Raw genomic sequence first — 22,790 nt, 5'->3', positions numbered from 1 at the left:
TCGGGGCAGCAGACCAGAGGAGGCGGAAGTTGACTCGCCCAGCCCATGTCTCTGAACATTTTTGACCACCGAAGAAATCATGCATCCTGCCTTTACTTCCCCATTTGTGTCTCCTTTTCTTGCCCCGCTTTCAGTCTTGCTTGCCAGGGTGGAAGTCACACCCTAACATCTGACTTGGGGAACCTGTCTGGCGAGGGATGTGCTGAGACTTTCGGGATGCTGAGGCCAGCATCCGAAGGAGGGGATGGGGGCAGCAATAAAGGCAATATGGAAGGAGGCACCAGAGAGGGACACAGATGAACTTCTGGTCAGGACTAAAGGAAGAGGAGAGGGGCATGTGTAAGGCCCTCAGTTCCTCGGGATGGTGGGTCAGATGTTCAGTGCTGCAGAGTATCCTGATTCAGATCTGTAAGCAGTTGGGAAGTAAGAATTCAAAGTTTGGTCAGACTTGCTACCCATCCAAATCATATAGTTAGGTTAATTAGCTCCCTGCATTGAGCAGGTACTGTGTGCCCAGCACATGGCTGAGTACCTCACCACGTTGCCCACAAGCAGCATCTCATTTAACCTACATCACATCAGCCGTTTCTAGAACAATGTTATCAGCCCCATTTTCCAGACAAAGAAACTTAAGACTTGGACAGGTGCCGCTGAAGTCTGTTAACTCAAACAGACTGACTGCAAAGCTCACCCTCTTAACTACCACATGAATTATTAGACTGGTCACATCATTTCGAATTATAAAGAAGGAAGTATAAACTGTACATGGGGCCCACCCTGCTTGGGTGGGGAAGGGGAAGAGGGGAGCTGGAGCAATCACACCATCCCAGTTTACCTGCTTGGAATCCCAGGGGTGATGCAGCGTTTGAGGACTGGTACCGAGAGCCCCTCCGACCCTGCGTTGAGCCGTTCCAGGTGAGGAGAGAGGTGCCTGAGCTTCCTGTGGATTTGTGTCCACACTGGGGCTCTAAGAAGGGCTTTCTGCAGTTCTGGCCAGCAGACAGACAGCTGTGAAGCTGTGTTTGGTTTGACTCCGCTTATGAACGAAGGTCAGGCCCTGGCTTTTTCTCTTTGGTCCAGAGTGCAGTGGGTTCCTAGATAATTGCAAAGGGCAGATCGTTTATCTGATCCTGCCTGCCACCTGGAAGGTCTTTGACAAAAGAATTGAACTTTGGCCCTATGAAGTCATATGCAACACTAGTAGACACAGTGACATACCTATAATACAAGGTGCTGTGTCATTTATTTGGAAGGTTTTTTGTTTTTTGGTATTTTCGTACTTAATTGCTGGGAAGATTGAAAGGGAGTGTATTTTTTATTTTAAAAATACAGATAGGGGACTTCCCTGGTGGTGCAGTAGTTAAGAATCTGCCTGCCAATGCAGGGAACATGGGTTTGAGCCCTAGTCTGGGAAGATCCACATATCGCGGAGCAGCTAAGCCCGTGAGCCACAACTGCTGAGCCCACACTCCACAACTACTGAGCCCACACACTGCAACTCCTGAAGCCCACGTGCTGCAACCGCTGAAGCCCACACACCTAGAGCCCACGCTCCACAAGAGAAGCTACTGCAATGAGAAGCCCGCGCACCACAATGAAGAGTAGGCCCCACCCACCACACGTAGAAAAAGCCTGCGCGCAGCAACAAAGACGCAACGCAGCCAAAAAAAAAATACAGATACTTCTTTTTCCATTGCATAGGATCACGTTCTCCCTAATTTTCAATCAATTTCAAGTATTTCCTGTGAATTTCTGACATTGCCTAAAGAAGCAGTCCTTTTTTTGGGGTTTTTTTTTGGGGGCTGCGTCGGGTCCTTGTTGCTGCACGTGGGCTTTCTCTAGTTGCAGCAAGCAGGGACTACTCTTCGTTGTGGTGCCCAGGCTTCTCATTGCAGTGGCTTCTCTTGTTGTGGAGCGCGGGCTCTAGGTGCGTGGGCTTCAGTAGTTGTGGCACACAGGCTTCAGTGTGGCTCGAGGGCTCTAGAGTGCAGGTTCAGTAGTTGTGGCGCATGGGCTTAGTTGCTCCGCAGCATGTGTGATCTTCCCGGACCGGGGCTCGAACCCATGTCCCCTGCATTGGCAGGCGGATTCTTAACGACTGCACCACCAGGGAAGCCCTCGTGGGGTATTTTTTCGTTGGTTGATTTGTTCATTTGTTGAATTAATGTTTCCTGAGCATCTTCTATGGGCCAGGTACCATGTTAGCACTGGAGATGCAGGCTTGAACAAGGCAGGTACAGCCTTCAGTGAGTTTGCATTCTTGTGAGGAGATAAACACATAAGTAAATAATTTAATAAGATGGTTTCAAACACTAGAAAGTGCTATGGTAAATGGCGGGTGGTAAATGAAGGAAGGCTGCTCATTGGGTTAGTTTTTTTTTTAACAGCTTCATTGAGATATAATTCACATAACAGACTCCTTTAAAGGGTAGAACTCAAGTTTTTTTTTTATAGTAATTCACTGGATTGTATAATGGTCACCAGATTCTAATTTTAGAACACTTTTAATCCCCCACCAAAAGAAACCTCTTAATCACTAGCAGCCCCTCTCCGTCCCTCTCCACTCTCTTCAGTCTTAGGCAACCATTAATCTACTTTCTATCTCTATAGATTAGCCTGTTCTGGACATTTCAGATATATGGAGTCATACACTGTATGGTCTTTGTGACTGGCCTCTTTCACTTAGCATAATGTTTTCAAGATTCATCCACGATATAGCATATCAGTACTTCACTTAAGTGTAATTTTATGCCTAAGTATTTTATTCTTTTTGATGATTGTGAATGGAAGCTTTTTAGACATTCGTTTTTTATATGTTCCTTGCTAATGTATAGAAATACTGATTTTCGTATATGATCTTGCATGTGATTTTGTATATCATCTTGTATCCTGGGAGCCCACTAAATTTGTTTATTAGTACTAGTAGTTTCTTAGTGGATTGCTTGGGATTTTTCATATACAAGATTATGTCATCTACAAATAGAGATAGTTTTATATCTTCCTTTCCAATCTGGATGGCTTTTATTGGAGTAAGAGAGTACAAAATTGAATGACAGTGGTAAGAACGGACACCCTCATCTTGTTCCTGATCTTGGCGAGAAACCACTTAGTCTTTCACTGTGTCCCCGAGGGTTTCAAACACCTTAGTTCTGTTTCAGTCTCCACTGCCAGCTCTGAGGCCTTGCCCATGTCACTTGTTGCAGTTCCCTAAACCAGAAAACGAGAAGGTTGATTCAAAAGGGCCTTCCTTTCCAGTTCTTACATCCAGCACTTCTGTGATTCTACTTTGGTATTCTTTCATCTTAGCCGGTTCCCTTGGACATTGGTTAGATCATCAGACAAACTCTATAAGGACACTTGGAAATATTTGCACGTTCGTTTTCCAAAGCCATTTTGACTGCTTTCAACCTAGACTAGATGGAAATTGCAAAAAATTGAAACATGCAAGCAGAAATGGTTAATGGATCCATATTTCCTTTTCTTTGTAACGCTGAACAGCTAGGGGGAAAGATTTGTTTGAGGACGGTGCTCATTTCCACAAAAGGTCAAAGAACCACAGCTTCCTCCCACTGTACCTCTAAAAATCATTACCTTCTTTGTTTTCAGACTCTCAGCGTTCTCATCTCTCCTCCTTCACCATGAAGCTGATGGACAAATTCCACTCACCCAAAATCAAGAGAACGCCATCAAAGAAGGGAAAACCAGCTGAGGTGTCTGTGAAGATTCCAGAGAAGCCTGTGAACAAAGTAAGCTGACTGTCTAGGCGTTTCTCCTGGCCTTCACCTGCTTTGAGCAATGAGTTTGTGCTGTTTTTTAAGTTTATTCCCTGGGGATGGAACTTTCAGTACAGAACACCTATTCCATAGCATTCCACGGCTCCAGGCGGAGCTTTCATTGTCCCTGTGGAATATGAACCTTTAGGATGGTTGAGTGTTTCTCCTGTTAATCAGAGTCAAGCTTGGTTGGCTAGAACAGTTCTTTTCCAGCTGTGTCATCCTCTGGGCATTTAAAACAGCTCAGCTCATCATGTTCACACTCCAGGATGCTGCCTCTGTGCCCCAGAGAGGCCGACGTTGCCCACACATACTCTCTCTCTCACACACACACAGACACACACACACAGACACACACACAGACAGACAGACACACACACACACACACACACACACACACACACAGATTCATGATGTCCAGAACACCCATCATTCGGCTTTAGGGCCCATGCTCTGAAACTTGCTAAACCCTTGAAACCCAGCCAAAGATGTCCTCAAACACCAGTAACCTCAGCAGGGCCAGTCAAGCCAGATGTGTTGGAACAGCTGTTGGTTTTCATCAACCCCTCCCTTCAGCCTAAAATGGCCATTTCAAGCTCTGTAGGAATCCAGGTTTCCTCTCTTCCAGGAGGCAACAGACAGATTTCTACCAGAGGGCTACCCTATCCCCTTGGATCTGGAGCAGCAGGCAGTAGAATTTATGTCCACCAGTGCTGTGGCTTCCAGGTCTCAAAGGCAGAAGGTCAGTGTGATGTTAAGAACAATTGGGTTTGCCTTGCCCTCTACTGCAGAATCCTGGCCCATGGTTTTGGGGATGGAAAAAAAAATCTATTGCAATATCATTGTGTTCAGCTGGGTGGCAACTGTGGGCTTAATTGTTCAGGAAACAGTCCAAGGAGCCTTGGATAAATGTAAGAGTTTATCCAAGCCCCCATGGCCTTTGGAGAGAGCTCAGTACTCCATGGCGAAAGCTCCGGGATTTTGGGGATTGGTTTGGGTGTGCTGCTTGGGTCCAACGGGTTCGGGGGAAGCGGGTGAGTCTCATCTCTTAAGACCAGCTGTTCTTTCCTTGAGTTGCTAAGATGATCTGGATAGTTGAGAAAAGGAAGGGCATCTAAAGTGTAAGGTACTCTGTTAACTATCTCCCGAGACTCGTGAGTGTGATGATACTGTGTGGAACCAGCGCTCTCAGAGCCAGGGACACCTTTTGTGCCGCTAACATGTACCAAGCCTTTTTTAGCCCCATGCTATGTGCTTTACACTCGTTCTCTCACTTAATTCTCATTATAACCCTGGAAGGTGGAAACTTATCTTGCAGAAAAGGAAGCTGGGAGTATGGAGATATTAAACGTTTGGGCAAAGTCACACGAAGAGTAGTGATGCTGAGATTTGAACACAGGTCATCTGACATCAAGTCGAAACTCTCTCGATGCTACAGTTACTCTTTATGAAAGTCAATTTATTTTTTAATATCTAAGAAATCTAATGTTAGCTCCCACACGTAACTGAACATAAAAACAAAATTAAACTCAGCAGTGTAAAATAAAGACAAGCCTTGTAGATAAGTAGATTCTGAACCCTTCAGTGACTGTCCACAGTGTAGTTTGTAGAACTGTTGTCACAGCTGTCAATTTAATGCCACTAGCAAACACTACCCTGTTATATAAACACATAACTCTTGAATTTTGCAGTGTATCTACTTTTGTTTTTATGTTGACCAGCAGAATATCTTAAAAGTCTAGTTAAAAGTGGAGAAAATAGGTTTTAAGTCCAGAGGCTTTGTTGAATAATCGTTTTTCCTGCCCCATCTGTTAAGAAAAAGAGGCTATAGAGAGCAAGAATGAAATATACGGTGTTTGCCAGATTGATCTAAATTCCAGATTGAAGAAGAGTAATAAAGTGGAAGATTTGGTCTGTACCACAATTATTTTTTATTGCAATCTGTTTAGCAACCCCTTGGAACTGGGTTTTATATTAAACGCCAGGAAGAGTGTCACTTGTCATCTGACACTAGTCCAGGCAGCCCGGAGTAAAATGATTTACTAACCACTGTGTTTTGCTAGTGAACTCTGATAAGAAACTGTTTCAGCCGCTCACTTCTTGGAATTTTTCCCCCTTTCTTCATCACTCCAAGAGAGGTCATAGGGGAAATTTGATGCTCAAGTACCCTTTCCTTAGTGGGGGTTTCTGCAAACTCCAGGGGACATTTGGCAATGTCTGGAGACATTTTTGGTTGTCACAACTAGGAGATTGAAGCAGGTGCTACTGGCATCTGTTGGCTGGAGGCCAGGGATGCTGGTAAACATCGTATAATACAGAGCACAGCAACCCTGCCTCCCCCCCCACCCCAACAAAGGATTTTCTGTCCTAAAATGTCAGTGCCATGGCTGAGAAACTGTTCTCTGGGAAGGAGCTATAGATGTGATCTTCACCCAAGGAAGAGTGTTACCCTGGTTTCTGGTCATTGCCCTTTAAGAAGGGTTGAATTACTGTGCTCTGCCCCAGGCCACCTGCATGAGACAAAGTGTGTATAAACCCATGGTGGAGGCCCACAGTCAGAACAGGAAGTGTTGGGAAATCTGCCAGGGTGTGTGAACTTAGCCGACTCTGTCATTTGCCATCATCCTTAATTATCACTTACTAGCTGTCTTACGACTTAGTATTTCCATATATATTCTCATTTTCCCCAGGTTATTACATGGGAAATTGCAACTCAGGTAGACAGAAATAGATTTGGATCCATCTACAACTTACTACAGGTCTCTCTTTGCCCGGGCCCTATCCTGGGTGATTTCACGCGCCATCTTACCTACTCCTCACCTTGACCATGTGCACAAGCTTTCACTCTTCCCAGTATACAGAGAGTGTGGGTTCTGGCCCAAGTTTTCTTAATCAAAATCTCTTCCTTCCTTAATTTTATGAAGTGCTTCCATATGCATTCTCACCCAGCCCCCCACACGAACCTCTTTAGATCACCCAGGGCAGGCGTTATTCTCCCCATTTTGCAGATGAGGAGCCTGAAGCCCCACAGTGCCTTTGGGTCGAGGCCCTCCCCCAGCACCGCTGGCCTCATGTAGTTTCCAGGTTTGTTTGCACCAGTGGTGGCATCTAACCCCTGACACAGGAGCCGGTGTGCAGGTGGATGCAGCTGACTCTCTGAGGCCTCGGCCTCAGGTTCCCTGTTCCTGGGGGTGTTCGGTCTGGGTGTCTCATTGTAAACTCTTCCGACTGCTGGCTGTGTTTTGCGAGAAGCCATAGTTTAACAGCTGATGGGCTAGGGGAATGCACAGCGTTAGGAGGCCATTAATTCTGGGAGTGGAATTTGCTGGAGAGTTAATGGATGAAACCTGACTCTGCTAGGTTGTCGGCTCCTTTATTAGGAGCCCAGGGCAGCCCGGCTCTTCAGTGGCTCATTTGATCTCTCTGCAAATGACAGGAGAGTTCTCTTTTTTTCTGTGAAGTGCCTTGCCGCTTTTGGACGGCTCCCGTCTCCAGATTAGCCCCTTTCTCCCTAGCAAGCCTCGTGACATATTTTCTTACAATGTTTCCTGCTTCCCCCCCACGTTTTGTCACTGCTGGCTCCTTGCGCGTCCTGATGTGCTGAGATGGCAGTGTCGTAGCCAGAGTCCTCTTGCTCAACTGGCCGGAGTGGTTTTAGTCACATTTGATGTCTGCAAGGCACCATGAGTTCCTTCATACTGAGGTTCCTCTCAGCCCCGTGTAGGCCATGGCGAAGCAGAGCGCTCTGGGCCACGAGGTGGAGAAGCAAGTGCCTGGCTCTTGGAAACACACAGTAAATAAACAAACGTGTCAGGTAGTGAGAAGAGAAAACTAAGTGACAGCAAAGAGGCCACAGTGATGGAGGTGGGGAAGGGGTGTCTTTTTCCTCCCTTGGAGAAGTGTATCATGGTGGCCTGCAGGGTACCTCTTGGGAAGTGCCCCCACTGAGACAGATCAGATCGGGTTTTTGAAAGTTGTCTGATGAAAGGAGCTAATTATTTCCTGATTCCATTTATATATTTTTCCTTTGATATTCCCATAAAATCCACTATTGAAATTTTTTATTTAAAATGACATTCCTCATTATTTTAAAAGAGCTGGTGTTCAGAATCATAATCACTTTTCATTGTGTATCACTTTTTTATATATTTATATAGTTGTGTTTGTTTTTTGTTTTTTGGGGTTTTTTTTGCGGTACGCAGGCCTCTCACTGTTGTGGCCTCTCCCGTTGCGGAGCACAGGCTCCGGACGCGCAGGCTCAGCGGCCATGGCTCACGGGCCCAGCCGCTCCGTGGCATGTGGGATCTTCCCAGACCGGGGCATGAACCCATGTCCCCTGCATCGGCAGGCGGACTCTCAACCACTGCGCCACCAGGGAAGCCCTTATATAGTTTTAAATCTACTTTTTCTAGAAATTATCTTCTTGTTCTCGGTAGTTTTTATTTGAATATTCTCTGGACCTCAAAGAGCCCACAGGTGGCAGTTTTCCTCATACGTACCACTCGTAATTTGCCCTGGACGTGTAATCAATTCTACTTGAGTAGATTATCCATTTTTGGATTTATCCATTTTATAGATTATTCTTGATCTCCCTTTCCCTGCCAGCCAGCTGGGACCTGGGTTGTTGACATTAGGGTCAGTATAAGGAGAGGTTGGAGAAAGAAACCAAAGGGGTGCGTTTACCCACTGTCTGTGCATTCAAGGTATCCCACAGTCAAGGAGAAAAGGTTTGGGTGTGGGAATGTGAGTGCTGGGAAGTACAGGACTCTGTGATTTATTTTCCTCCTAGGCGGGCTTTCCTCAGGGGCAGAGGGACCCTGTGCGCTGTTAGCACATATGCTGCAGGAGCAGTGATTGAATTGTTGCCATCTGTCCAGCTTCTTCACCTTTTCACCCCAGCACGTCCCGCCCCTTCTAACCCTAGGGTTTCCAGGTCCTTTGGGAGAGCCATATCATTTCATTGAGAGGGGCTGCGTCTCTGGTCAAATGTGGGAATCTAGTGAGGAGTCCTGGGAGAGTGGGTTCTGAGCACTAATGCCTCTGACCAGTCTTACACAGCCCCTAGGACCTTGAAAGGCCTTGATTTGACTTACTGGATAGATACACACGTTGGGACTTAACTGTTGGTTCTGTAAGCATCCTGCAGCCATCAGCAAATTAGTCCTCACTACACTTACTGAGTTTAGTGGTGACTTCTCAGTGTGGTTGAGGCGGAGACCGCAGGGCAAATCAGTCTCTGTCCGGGAAGGGAATTAGGAATATCTAAACAACCTTTCTCAGTCAGCCCCTTCTTCTTCCTTCAAGTCTAGCCTCTGTATCCTGATTGCAATCCTTAGAAAAACAATTTGGCTTGCTTTCTGCAGCAAGAAGCCTTTTCCATTGGTGTCAATCTCAAACTAGTTTGCAGGAAATTTTATTTTATTTATTTATTTTAAAATTGCTCCCTTTAATCTCTCTCCTCCCTCCTTACTCTTAACGTTTCCTTTCAGAACCTGAGCTGGCTGGAAGAGAAAGAGAAGGAGGTTGTCAGTGCCTTGCGCTACTTTAAGACCATTGTGGACAAAATGGCTATTGATAAGAAGGTACTGGAGATGCTTCCAGGGTCTGCCAGCAAGGTGCTGGAGGCCATCTTACCCCTGGTGCAGAGCGACCCTCGAATTCAGCACAGGTGAGTTGCTCTGGGCTGTGTCAGAGCAGTGGAGGCCTAGTGGCACCTTGGTTCAGGGGCGTTTCACACTCAGTGTTTCTAGGACCAGTGAGGAGTGCCAGGAGGAGAAGGAGCCCTCCCACGCCCTGCCCCCACCCCTACCCCATGGCTATCGCTTGGTATTCTTCCAAGGTTGAGGTCATCATTGTTACTCATGAGGCCTCAACACTGAGGAAGATCGCCACCATTGCTAGGGATGTAGCCACGCTGTAAGTCTGTGGTTATTTTTTCGTACTAGCCAGCTCATTGGCAATAATCACATTGATTTGGACCCATTTTTCCCAGTACCCTATGTTAACCATAGTTTATTATGACATTAAATCCTGCCAATATCTAACCTATTGGAGACCTTGGCTGCTTAGATTATTAGGCCAAAAGAGGTAGAGAAGAATCCCATTAGAACATGGATTAGTGAAACATTTAATTGTATCAAGCCAGGTCCTCCCAAACAGCACATGGATTCATTGGAAGCCAGGTATGGAAGTGTAGTCAGCTTTTGTGGGGTAATGCTTTTATTGCTAGAGTTCGTTTTCCTCTGAAAGGTTAGTGAGCCGCTTGCCCCTGTGTTTGTTGTTAAATACAGAAAGGAAAGCAGTATTAAATGTAATCTTCAGCGAGAGCCTATCAGGAGCTTCTTCCTGAGAGGCTGTCAGATGCCTGCTGGCGTTGTTTTTCTTCCCTGGTACCTGTTCAGGATAAACATCTCTCTGTTTCAGTTCCTCAAGATGGTTTAGTGTCCTTGTAGCCCCATGAGGCTAAGCTTTTGTAAACTGCTTTCAGAACTTGACAGTGAAGTGCATAGTTTTCTTCTTCTGGGAGATAAAACAGTATCTTTATTTCCAAGAAGCTCTCTGCCCTGGAGCTTCTTCTGCTGACCCCTGTAGATGGTGGTCTTTTGGCTGGAAGCTCACTGAAGCCACTTGGCGGGGAAGGATAAGGCGTTGGTAGGGCTTTGCTCTGCCCTGTCTTCACTTCCCAGGCCAGGCTGCTGTCATGTACAAGAAGCCTCTGAGGAAGCGAGTCCCTTTGGTGCCTTGTTCAGCTGCTCCATATGGAGGACTCTGTGACCAGCACCATGCTTCTCCAATAGGTAGCCCAGTGCCCAGCTTGTAGACAGGCCCGGGGCTGTTCTCCTTTGAGGAAACGTGCTTAACAGTATGCTGGGTTTCAGACGCACAGGTAGCTTTCATGAAATGCTCTCATACACTTCTCATGGGATGGACCTACCGTGGGAGAGTTCAGATCTGAAAAAATCAACTCCCCTACTGTATGACAGTGCTGATTTGATGGTACCGAGTGGAAGCTCTGTTTGACTTTGAAGGAGGGAGACTTACAAGAGTTGCACTTCCTGGGGGAGGATATGCTGCAGCTGGACCTGAAGGAAGGGCAGGATTTGAATTGGCAGTGGGGGCAGGAGAAGGAGAAGAGCAAAGGAACTGAGGCCAGCGGGCACAGTGTGCCCGGCAGGGACGAGACCAGCCGTCCTGTGAGCAGAGTGTGATCACACCAGGGCGCCGATGGGCGGCGCTGTGGGAAATGAGGGCGGATCCCCTCACGTGCCAGGCCTCTTTGGGAGCGTCCAGGACAGTCACCTTCACTGAGCCCTGTAACAGCGTTGACAGGGCGCTGCTGCTAGGACTGTCGCTTCCTGCAGTGTCAGCCAGCAACTCTGCTCGGGAAGTTACTTTCTAGACATGCAGGCCCTGGAAGAATTGACCACGTAATAGGACAATGGTCTGGGGCATTTTTTGTCCATGGGGGGGGTTTTGTAATTACTTTAGAGTTGACAAAAATTACTTGCTGTCTATAACAGTTTTCTAGAGGGGAAAGGAGAAATGCCTGGGTGTGGCCATAAGGAATAATGTTTTCTTTTTTTTTCTTTGTAGTCCTTTGGCTAATACCATTTAAGGGATTTGTTCCTCCTGAAATTCTTCCAAAGCCCGTTGATGATACTTTTATTGATCTCCCTGAGATGATCTAAAATGCTCCTCAAATGTTTCTTTTAGCTTCCTTCCATCATCTCATCCTCCTGTGCATTTGTTAGCTGGGAGGGTGTTTTCCTGCCTCTTCTCTGTGGGTTGGGCCCTAGCAGGTAGGCTCTTCGCCACGCTCCCCTAGCTTCCGAGGGCAGTGGTGACGGACCTGTGAACAAGCGGCTGGCTGTTCAGTGTGGGCAATGAATGGAGGCTTTTCCTAACGGTGGAACATTCAGAGATGTTTGAGAGCAGGATCCCTGCTTGCCCTCACTGCAGACAGCTTTGCTCCATTTCAGAAACAGACCAACGACTGGTCCACTGGACATTTTGATGGTACAAGACCCTCCTTCCTTTTTTAATGTCCTTCCCGTGACATTAAGACACAGGAATATTCTTCTTGCAAGCTCACAATGTGAAGGGTGGACACAATTACCAACATTTTTAGGTGCTTTCAGGGAAATGTTAACATCCAGTGCAGGTAGGAATTAAGTATCACGTAAAAGTGACCCCTCCCACCTCTTTCATTTAATAATTGCGGGTGGGAGGCCACAGTCTTTGTTTCAAGAGGCCTAGCCTGGCCTTGCCAGGGAGGAGGAACAGAGCTGCTAGAAGCACACCCCCCCTTCAGGACGACGCCATCTATGGTCCGGCCCCCCGGCAGGTCTGCAAGATGTGTTTTATTCTCTCAGTCCTCCTTCGGAAGAGAATAGGTCTGACACCAAACACTTTTCATTTGTATCGTCCTCTAAAGCAGCCAAACCCTGGCTTTCTTGGGGTTCCTTTTGTAAAGTTTTCTTGTTTTTAATGGGGCTTGAGGAGCTGCTTTCATTCTTTCTGACTCTTCTTTCCTCCCGCCAGAACATGCACGGAGCCGAGTGAATGGCTAAGTGGAGACTTCAGACCTCCTGGAAATTCTCTTCCTCCTTACCTGATTCTGAAGAGCTTCTCATTAGAGCATTGTTTGGTTCAGGCTTTTTTTTTTTTTAATGTCTTTGTTTTTAGAACCTGTTTTAATCATATCTTACAGTATTATATATTTTTCTCAAAATTATATCTTTGGGGAAAAAGTATATCTTTGGCTCCTAAATGTCTGCCTCATTCTTTTTTTTTTTAAGTGGAGGAGGTAGCATCCCACATATTTTCTACATTTTTGCTCTACCTCTGTTGTAATACATAATATTTAAAATGGCAAAATAATCCTTTCCATAAATCCTAGGGAAAAGTATCTTTAGTTGTTTAAAAATACGTGGAAGATATAAAACTTCTTCATTTTGGCCTCCACTCTACAGTCGTTAGGGCCTCCAGATGTGCTCAGGGCTTCTGTTTTGAGTTGTTGGCGTCATAGTGAAGTTGGTACCTCCTCCCCCCACCTACCGTCACCACAGGTCACCTCACCTCTGACTTGTCCTCCTTAAAATACTCCTCATTAGTGCATTCCTCTGACATCTCAGCCATGGTTTATTGCAGGGGATGGTGAAGCTGAGCCCATGTTAGAAGGAATTCTAGTAAATTTCAGATCTCTTTGAGCTCATGTTTAAAGACTGTTCCTTGGGACTTCCCTGGCAGTCCAGTGGTTAAGGCTCTGTGCTTCCACGGCAGGGGGTGCAGATTCGACCCCTGGTCAGGGAACTAAGATCCAAAAAAAATTTTTTAATAGAAGTAAAGGCTGTTCCTTTAAAGGATCCTGCCTGCTAAAGTTCCACAAACCTGTTGACTCCTTGTGACACAATATAACGTGAATTTTTATCTAATTCAGAACAAGAAGTGTACAACAGTCTGACCTACTAGAAGGAGAGGAAGATGAGGCACTCCTTGAGAGATGTCATCAGAATCTCGTGGAGGATGTGAAGTTTGAAAAAGCATATTAACTATCATGGTGGAATTTTTATACATTATATATGAGAAATGAAAAAAATTTTATAACAGACTAGAAGATAAAGCTCCACAAAATCTTCATGGGATGTAAGGAAATAGATTCAGGGAGGAAAAGTTTATTAAAAGGAGGTGCAGATCTTATAGAAAGAAGGATTGAGAAACCCTAGTCACTGAGAAGCTAGTTCTCTGCTAAACAGATGACGTAAAGTGATGGTCATGCTTTAGATTTTTAATATTCTTTTAAAAATCTTCTTCTACCTCTAGCTCAGCCCTCTCCTCCTGCTATAGCCGAGTGTACCAAAGTCTCGCCAACCTCATTCGTTGGTCTGACCAAGTGATGCTAGAAGGTGTGAACTCAGAAGATAAAGAGATGGTGACAACTGTGAAGGGGGTCATCAAAGCCGTGCTGGACGGAGTGAAGGTACGTGCAGGTTCCAGACGGTCCTCATCAGGGGCTGGGAGCACCCTCCCTGCTGGGTGTTTGTCACATGAGAACTTGTTCCTGAACTTTGTACATTAGAGTGCACGTCTTCCAGTGTTTCTGCTGTTGGGTGCTGCTCTGTCCCACAGCTGTTTCTCCGTGGTACAGGTGACTCTTACAGGAATATAACCTTTGGAGTACTCGTCCTGATAGTTAGAAGAGCTTCCAGAAGCAGTCAGCCTTTACTGGGCCTTGTGTTAAATCTACAGGTAGTCTTTATACTACAGCTCTGGCTGTGCACGCTTGCCGGCTAGATGAAGTCCAGTGGAAATTGCTTTTGCACTGACTTTTAGCAAAACTCCCAGCATGTCAACTGCTACCTTTTCATGTTCTAAGAACTTCTGGGATTCTTAGTAGAAAAGCAGGATTGACGTGAGTAAGAAATGAAACCAACTGTACTTGGAATCCATGATGTGGTCTGTGTATTTACTACCCAGGGAAGTCAGAAATCGCGGAATAGGAAATTATGAATCATCGCTACGGCGGGAAGTGAAGTCCTTGGAGGTTCTGGAATTGAGGTCCAAGGGACAAACCTTAATTGAGAAAATAAGTCCCAGTGGATGAGGAGCAGGGGATGATGTAGGGCGTGAAACAGTGAGATCCTGTGGGTTGGGACGGGGCTGTGAGCGGTGGGAATGGGAGGCCGGATAATGTAGTGGAAAGCGGGCTAGACTAGAGTAGAGCCCAGCTAGATTGGAATCCCAGGTTCACCACTTACTAGTCTGTGAACTTGAGCAATTTACTCAAGTGCTCCGTACCTTAGTTAACTCATCTACAAAATACATGCAGTTGTGGTACCCTGTGTCATGGGGTTGTAGGAAGGATTAAATTAGTTAATACATATAAAGCTTTTAGAACTATGCTGGGCATACTAAACACTCAGATCTTAGCTGCTGTTTATTATTAATTATGTGGTGCTAGATGTATGCTTTGCAAACAGGTCTCTTGGCTTGAAAAACTGTGTTCTCTTCCTTTCTAGACCCTCCAGTACAAAACTGTGGCCAAGGTACTTACCCTAGGTCCAAACAATTCCTTCCCCACTCAACCATGCCATTAGACTCCTGAATGCTGCCTCCTTGGATTGACATTCCCCAGAAGCTCTGGAGAGTAGAATAAGGACCCCCAACGGGTAAAAATTACAGATGGGAGGCTAAGAAAGCATTGCTGGACATTACACACTGCTCCGGAATGAACCGCGTTGGCTGGTGCGGTCTGGGCGGCTCCCCACCTCCAATACTGTGTGAACAGGGCTGCTGTGTCTGCTGGGGCTTTATGGAGCTCACGTAGAGGGAGGCTTGACCGGGCGGCATCATAGCGTGTCCTCCGACAGTTCCCCGTTCTCTTCACTCCCCACGGTTACTAGGTTACTAGGTCCTGCACGATCGGTTTTGGCTGGTGAGACTTAAGGATGTAGCCCAGGGTGGCTGCTGTGTGGGACCTGACGTTGCTTTCCAGACCTGGCGCCCAGTCACACATTCTCCCATTCCAGCCTCCCGGCGGCTCTCTGAGGTCAGCAGGGCAAGTGAGACGTGACCTGGGTCCCACTTCACCATGGGGGGGTGTGCGCTTCGGGCTCGCCTCACCTGACTCTTCCTGTCCAGGCTTCTGGAAATGCTGTTATTGGCAAGTGTTATTTTTCAGGTGACATTGTTAAGGCTTCCTTCTACCAAATTGATTATAATTAGATGTTTCGAAACAAGTCAGAACATCCAAAATAGAAGAGAGAGAGTTAAGCGTGAAGCTTTGTGACATTCCCAAGTGCATTTCCTTTATGGAATCATTAACGTGCCACTGTATCAGCTGAAAAATTGTCTAAAAGAAAAGTTTCTCAGATTTTTCAAATTGACCAGGATAAGAGAGGGGGAGGGAGAGAGAAAGCGAGAGACACCTATTGATTATGAACCTGTCAGCGTCTGAACTTTTCCATAATTGTTTTTAAAATATTGTAACCAGAACAAAGATTCTCTAGGTGAGGAGCTCTGTACGTTAAATTTTGTTTCATTTATTCAAGAAGCGTTTATTGAGAAACTCCTGTGTGCGGGGCAGCGTGATAGAATTGGGAATATAGTGATAAACAAAACTGGCACCGTCCCTGACCTGATGGAGCTTAGAATCTAAAGGCGGAAAAGGACAGCAATCAAAAACTTGTAATTGTATAATTATAACCAGGACTGGTGCTATAAAGGAAGAATGGCGTGTGGTCTTACTTGGGTGTAGGGGGGACCTTCAATTTCAGGGTGATCAGAGACACTTCCCCAGGGAGAGACAGGCAGGCTAAAGCCTAAAGGATGAGCAGGAGCTGGCCTGTGTCGCTAGGAGTTTTTCATAGTTGGAGTCAGTCAAGGCCACAGGGACGATTTAGACACTGTAATGTTGGCGTTTGCTGTTAAGGTCTCAACTGTAATCATAGCTAACGTGTATTACCCACTTAATGCTTATAACGACCTCCAAGGTGGGTGTGATCCCCTCCTTCACAGATGTGGAAACAGTCTCAGGCAGACCAGTAGTCAGTGGCAAGGGCATGATTCACACCCAGGCCTGCTGGACCCCAGACCCTGTGTTCTCACCATCACCCTCAGCTGCCACCCACAAGGAGGAAGATTCATGGTTCGGCCCAAGGGATTCAGTGTGTCTCCCCTCCAGGCCAGCTGGCCTCCAGCCGCTCTCACTGTCCCCGTCAGGCTTAGGACACCTTATAAGCTCCTGTCCTCATGGTGTGAGGGAGCTTCAGTGGGCTGGGAGGGACAGGACTGTGCAGAGGCGAGCTACATCCATGAGGCTGTCATCATCCCACTTGGAGGGAAGGTGTTGGCATGTTCCTGTAAACTGACTCACCATCTTCCAAGTTACTCATTCACTTGTTAAATGGAATTTTGCTTTTGAGGGTTGTAAAAGTGTTGTAAAGCAGGATTACTTTGTTTTTGTCCCTGAATGTGCAGTACCATCTATCATTTAAACTCCCATGTAAATGCCACTTGTTAGCTCTGTAACCTTGGGCAACTTAACTCAGGTCGAAGGATGGACCTCTCTTATTATCTAATCTGACCCGGGCAGGTGCTTTACCAATGGGAGCCTGAGACTCAGATGGTCATGACCGTCTGGTAGGAATTCAAAGGCCCTCACTTTCCCTTTGCTATAGGAACCACCTCCAGCCTAGGTCTTGGCTGTTGGAGGATTGAGCTTCTCAAGGTCAAACAGATACACGAGTTTGTCCTTTCAAAACCAAGACCCCAACTCTTCCTAATTTCACCTTTTCTTCTTATCTCAGATGTACAGCTTCTTAACCCATCTCTCTGGACTCTGCTTTACCATCTCTGCAGACCTTCTTGGATCTCCCTTCTAAGACCTCCAGCCTCTTCCCCCACGAGAGAGAGAGAGAGAGAGAGAGAGAGAGAGAGAGAGAGAGAGAGAGACACACACACACACACACACACACACACACGTTTTTTCAATTGGAAGAAAAAAAAACACTGACCTGGGGGGAAACTTTGGAATACTTGCAGTTCTGTCATTTAACCATCACCACCCAAAAGATTAGGCTTGTATACCAGATTCACCTTGAATAGCAGGAATATTTTGAAAGAAATATTTTCCTGACTGTATCAGTTAGGGTTAGACTTGACTGCAAGAAAATCCAGAATAATACTGGCTTCAAAAGATAGAACTTTATTTCTCCTTCACGTATAAGAAGCCTACAGATAGGCAGACAGTCCAAGGCTAGCGTGGCATTTTCACAAAATGGCCAGGGATGTGGTCTCCTATCCTGCTTTCCCACCATCTTCACACATGGATTCCACCTCATGGTCCAAAATGGCTGTTACAGTCTCCATGAATTATGACTCCATTCCACCTAGCCAGGAAGAAAAGAGAATAGGAAGTTGTGGCTTCTCCATTTAGGGGTGCTTCCTCAAAGGCCTCACAGAACTTTCACTTAACATTTTATTGGCCAGAACTTGGTCATATGCCCAAGTAAAATTCTGTTAATAAGGAAGAGCAGATACTGTGGGGCAACTAGCTATCTCTACCACACTGACATTTCAGATGAGCCACCTCTTTTATTCCTTGATCAGCCTATTTTAAAATTCTTATTTATGGGCTTCGCTGGTGGCGCAGTGGTTGAGAGTCCGCCTGCTGATGCAGGGGACACGGGTTCGTGCCCCGGTCCGGGGGGATCCCACATGCCGCGGAGCGGCTGGGCCTGTGAGCCATGGCAGCTGGGCCTGCGTGTCTGGAGCCTGTGCTCCGCAGCAGGAGAGGCCACAACAGTGAGAGGCCCACGTACCGCCGAAAAAAAAAAAAAAAAAAAATTCTTATTTATGATGAATTTCAGACATTTGCAAAAAAGAGAACAGTATAACGTAGCCCCATCACAGAACTTCCACAGTTGGCCAGTCTTGTTTCTTCCAGACCTCTTCCTACTCCCCTGGATTATTTGGAAGCGAATTCCAGGCATCATGCCCATTCACCTGTAAATACCTTAGCGCATATCTCTAGAATAAGGCAAACTTTTTCTGTAAAGGGCCAGGTAGTAAATATTTTAGGCTTCTGGGGCTACACATAGTCTCTACTGCATATTGGTCTGTTGCATATTCTTTGTTTGTTTTAATTTAGATTTTTTTAAGCAAAGCATTCTTACCTTGAAGGCCTTACAGAAGCAAGCCCTGGGCTGGATTTGGCCTTCAGGGTATAGTTTGCTGATTTCAAACAGTTTGGTTTTCAATTTCAGATCCAGATAAACTCCAAACACTATAACTCATTAATATTTGTCTAAAGTTCTCCCTTCTCTGTATTTTTCTCCTTGCAACTTGTTTGTTTTTTTTTTAGGGAAGGATTCTTTCTCTGAGAAGTCTCCCACACTCTGGTTTTGCTGATTACATCTATGCAGTGTTATTTAACATGTTCCTCTGTCCCTTGAATTTCCTGCAAAACTAGGCTGAATCAGGTTCATGTTTTTGTATCTAGAAGAATGTTTCCTAGGTGCTGCCGTGCACTTCCTTCTAGAGGCATCTTTCCTTTTTTGATGTTAATAGCCGTTGATGGTTATTGCCTAGATGGGTTAGTTCCTTGGGAGTTGCAAAATGATGACATTATACTTCTTTCTGCCATCCCTTCCTCATTCCTTAGCTGGAATACACTAAAAGAGACCTCCCCTTGTCAGTCAGGGTTATCCTGTGTTATAATTCTCAGGGGGAAAGGCAGGATCAGTGCTTAATTCCTTCCTTCATTTACCAGTTATCAAAATGAGTGTTTCTTAGTATCATCTAACGTGACCATTGGATTGAGGTTTTGGGGGTTTTTTAAATTTATTTATTTGTATTTATTTATTTTTGGCCGTGTTGGGTCTTCGTTGCTGCGCACAGTCTTTCTCTAGTTGCGTCGAGCGGGGGCTACTCTTCATTGGGGTGCGCGGGCTTCTCATTGCGGTGGCTTCTCTTGTTGCGGAGCATGGGCTCTAGGCACGCAGGCTTCAGTAGTTGTGGCACGCAGGCTTCAGTAGTTGTGGCTCGTGGGCTCTAGAGCGCAGGCTCAGTAGTTGTGGCGCACGGGCTTAGCTGCTCTGCGGCATGTGGGATCTTCCCGGACCAGAGCTCGAACCCGTGTACCCTGCATTGGCAGGCAGATTCTTAACCACTGAACCACCGGGGAAGCCCTGGATTGAGTTTTTTAATATAGCATTCTGAACTCAGGGATGTAAATAAACATAGTTTATATGTCCCGTCCATTGCAGTTATTATCCTTAGTGATGCTCAAGTCCCATCTTTGAACAGTGACAGCTTCTTCAGATTGTTTCCTGAGTTCATTTTGACGTGACCCCAGAAGTCTTTGATCGTTTTCTCACTTTGGGATATGAAAAGGTGTTCCAGGTTCATCTTACTTACTTGTGTGTGTATGTGGTAATAGCTTTATTGAGATATAAAGCCCATACCGTACAGTTCACCCAGTTTAAAACGATTTAGTGATTTTTAGTATATTCACAGAGCTGTGCAGCCCTCACCACAGTCAACTTCAGAACATTTTCATTGCCTCAGAAAGTAACCCCATACCCTTTGTACTCTCCCCATACCCTGCCCCCATTTCTCTCCATTCCCCCAGCCTTAGGCAGCCACTAATCGAACTTTCTGGCTCTATAACTTTGCCCCTTTCTTTTTTTTTGACCATGTCACACAACATGCGGGATCTTAGTTCCCTGACCAGGGATCAAACCCGCGTCCCCTGTAGAAGCGCAGAGTCTTAACCACTGGACCACCAGGGAAGTCCCTAAACTTGCCTCTTCTAGATACTTCATATAAATGGAATCATATACTGTGGGTCCTTTTGTGACTGGCTCCTGTCACTTAGCATAATGTGTTCGAAGTTCATCCGTGTTTTAGCATGTATCAGTACTTCATTTCTTTTTATTGCCAAATAATATTCCATTACATGGATATACCACACGTTATTTATTCATGGACATTTGGACATCTCAGTTGTTTCCAAATTTTGAGTAATGCTGCTGCAAACACTCGGGTACAAGTTTTTGTGTGGGTGTATGTTTTCATTTCTCTTGGTTATACGCCTAGGACTGCAATTGCTGGGTCATATAACATCTCTGTGTTTGATCTCGTAACAAGCTACCAGACTACTTTCTAAAGCAGCTGCACCATTTTACATCCCTACCAGCAGTACATGAGGGTTCCAATTTCTCTACATCCTCACCAGCACTTGTTATCACTGGCTTTTTCTGATGTAGCCGTCCTAGTGGGTGTGAAGTAGTATCTCACTGTGGTTTTTGATTTTCGTTTCCCTGATGGCTAATGATGCTGAGCATCTTTTCATGTGCTTATTGGCCATTTGTATATCTTATTTAGAGAAATATTTATTCAAGTCTTTTGCTTATTTTTAAATTGTGTTATTTATCTTTTTTTAATTATTGAGTTATAATTACCTTGTACATTTCTTACCACCGACCTGGAATCAGCCATTCCTTTAAGGAGCTCTGGTTCCCTTTATTGGGGAATGATGTTTAGAGACCTCACTCCAGGGTTCCTCATTGCTACTCATTGATCACATGTTTAGTTTCTTTAAGAGAAAATACATCTTGAGTTTATACTGGTTTTTACTTAACCTCATCAAGCTTATATCTTAATTTTCTTCCTCCCACACTGAAAATCCCTGTTTTAAAAAATATCAACATTTGTTTTTGACTCGTTTTTTCACAATACAAACACAACAGTCTCAGAATAACACTAACCACCTCCATCAGTATGATTATTAGAAAGTATTAAAGATGTTTCAAAGTTATTTTTGACCTTCAGGTTATCCATCATTTTGCAGTCATTTGAAATAGTTCTTCTTGGTGTGTCTACATGGTCCCTCTTATGTGGCATGTATTTGAGTATTTCCTGTGTGCAGTGGTCTGAGTATTCCACTGCTTTACAAAGGAGGAGAAGGAGAGGGAAGAAGAAAGGGGGGGGCTTCCCTGGTGGCGCAGTGGTTGAGAGTCCACCTGCCGATGCAGGGGACACAGGTTCGTGCCCCGGTCCGGGAAGATCCCACATGCCGCGGAGTGGCTGGGCCCGCGAGCCATGGCCGCTGAGCTTGCGCGTCTGGAGCCTATGCTCCGCAACGGGAGAGGCCACAACAGTGAGAGGCCCACGCACTGCAAAAAAAAAAAAAAAAAAAGAAGAAGAAGAAAGGGGGAAGAGACAGCAGGTTATGTGTAGTAGGAAATTGCCATGTAGGAATGTTGTGGATATACTTTCATACGTCAGAGAAATCATCACGCTCCAATTTCAGCTTCATACGCTCAGGGTTTACGGGTACTTTTGTTGTTGTTTTTTCAAAATAATAGGGTGCCTTAGACTAAGATAAGCCTTCCCCAGCCTACTTTCTGAGCAGTTCACTAAGTATTTTTTCGAGTAAATCTGCTAACCTGAAGAACTGCAGGAAACATTTGCTGCTTTTTCATTCTCAAGTGTGTTGGGAGTAGAAGGACATCCTATCCAGCTAGGAGTTGTGGCAGCAGCATCTCCTTTCTGGGCCCACACGTGTTCTACTTAGTTACAAATGTCAAGAGAAGGTCTTTCAATAATCTGTAAGCTTGTTTAGGGCCTTTTTTGGGGGTGAACCCTGAAAACTTTTATTGTTCGAGTTGTAGTGTTTGGCCCCAACTCATTATTTTGAAGACACAAGTGCCCAGTTTTAAAATTATGCCCCTCCCCCCATGCCATCCGGGCCTGGCACTGCTTCTGGGCTGGTCTCTTCAGCATCTTTCAGGGTGGAATTTGAGATCTCCTCTGGCTGCCTTGTTTTCAGGCTGCTGTGAGCCTCCAGAAGCTGACGTGAGGAGTCGCCGCCAGGCCAGTGCACTCTGGCACCTCGTGTGCTTTAGTGTTCTGTCTCCCTGAGCACATGTGAGAAGGAAGACACTTCCTCTGCTCTGTCGCTGCCTCAGCCCCGCTTAGGATGTGGGCAGGGAAGGTCCCTTGTTGTCACCATAAAGGTCATACTGGGGCTGGACAGCCCTGTGACTGCATTATGCCACTTCAGTTACAGGAAACTCCCCACTGGCCTGTACCCAGTGTCTTTGGTGAAGAACTCATCTTAGGACCACTCACCGGTAGAGGGGCCATGTCATGGCCATAAGCACAGGAGCCCATGGTGATAGAGGACAGACAGTGACAGGTCGGGATGCGGCCTGAGCAGGGGCAGCGGGCCCAGGCTGCGGGCGGGGCACTTTCCAGTTAAAGTGCGTGTTCTCTCCACGTGAACCTGGAGGACTTGGGCCTCTCCTCGTGCAGCCCGTGTCCCCTCTGCCGGGCAGGGGCCGAGGAGACAAAAACAGATAGGACTGTTTCTTACCTGAGCACCGAGCTGTGCTTTGACTGGATGAAGGTCATCTAAGATGGAAGTGTCTCTGTGATCACTCTCAATATGAGTAAAATGAGCATGGAAATAAAGTATTGTGTATTTAGAAAGGTGCTCTTCCGGGTACCTTT

General features: G+C 45.9%; 1 protein-coding gene across 7 annotated transcripts in view; it reads left to right on the top strand.

Annotated features, from left to right (window-relative positions):
• RAPGEF1 (Rap guanine nucleotide exchange factor 1) overlaps positions 1–22,790 on the top strand; it is a 232,168-nt gene that overhangs the window by 157,850 nt on the left and 51,528 nt on the right. For 5 of the 7 annotated variants that reach the window (XM_033858921.2, XM_033858916.1, XM_073805667.1 and 2 more), the window contains 4 exons: positions 3,607–3,746; positions 4,402–4,515; positions 9,263–9,441; positions 13,596–13,752. In XM_033858921.2, the coding sequence (XP_033714812.1) occupies positions 3,639–3,746; positions 4,402–4,515; positions 9,263–9,441; positions 13,596–13,752 (558 nt within the window). In that variant the 5' untranslated portion in view covers positions 3,607–3,638. The remainder of the gene's footprint in view (positions 1–3,606; positions 3,747–4,401; positions 4,516–9,262; positions 9,442–13,595; positions 13,753–22,790) is intronic. The other 2 variants (XM_033858918.1, XM_033858922.2) reach the window with 1 other exon arrangement.

The sequence above is a fragment of the Tursiops truncatus genome, chromosome 6 (genome assembly GCF_011762595.2).
Source record: "Tursiops truncatus isolate mTurTru1 chromosome 6, mTurTru1.mat.Y, whole genome shotgun sequence".
In the NCBI taxonomy this organism is placed as follows: domain Eukaryota; kingdom Metazoa; phylum Chordata; class Mammalia; order Artiodactyla; family Delphinidae; genus Tursiops; species Tursiops truncatus.
This window is presented reverse-complemented; position numbering and strand designations above follow the sequence as displayed.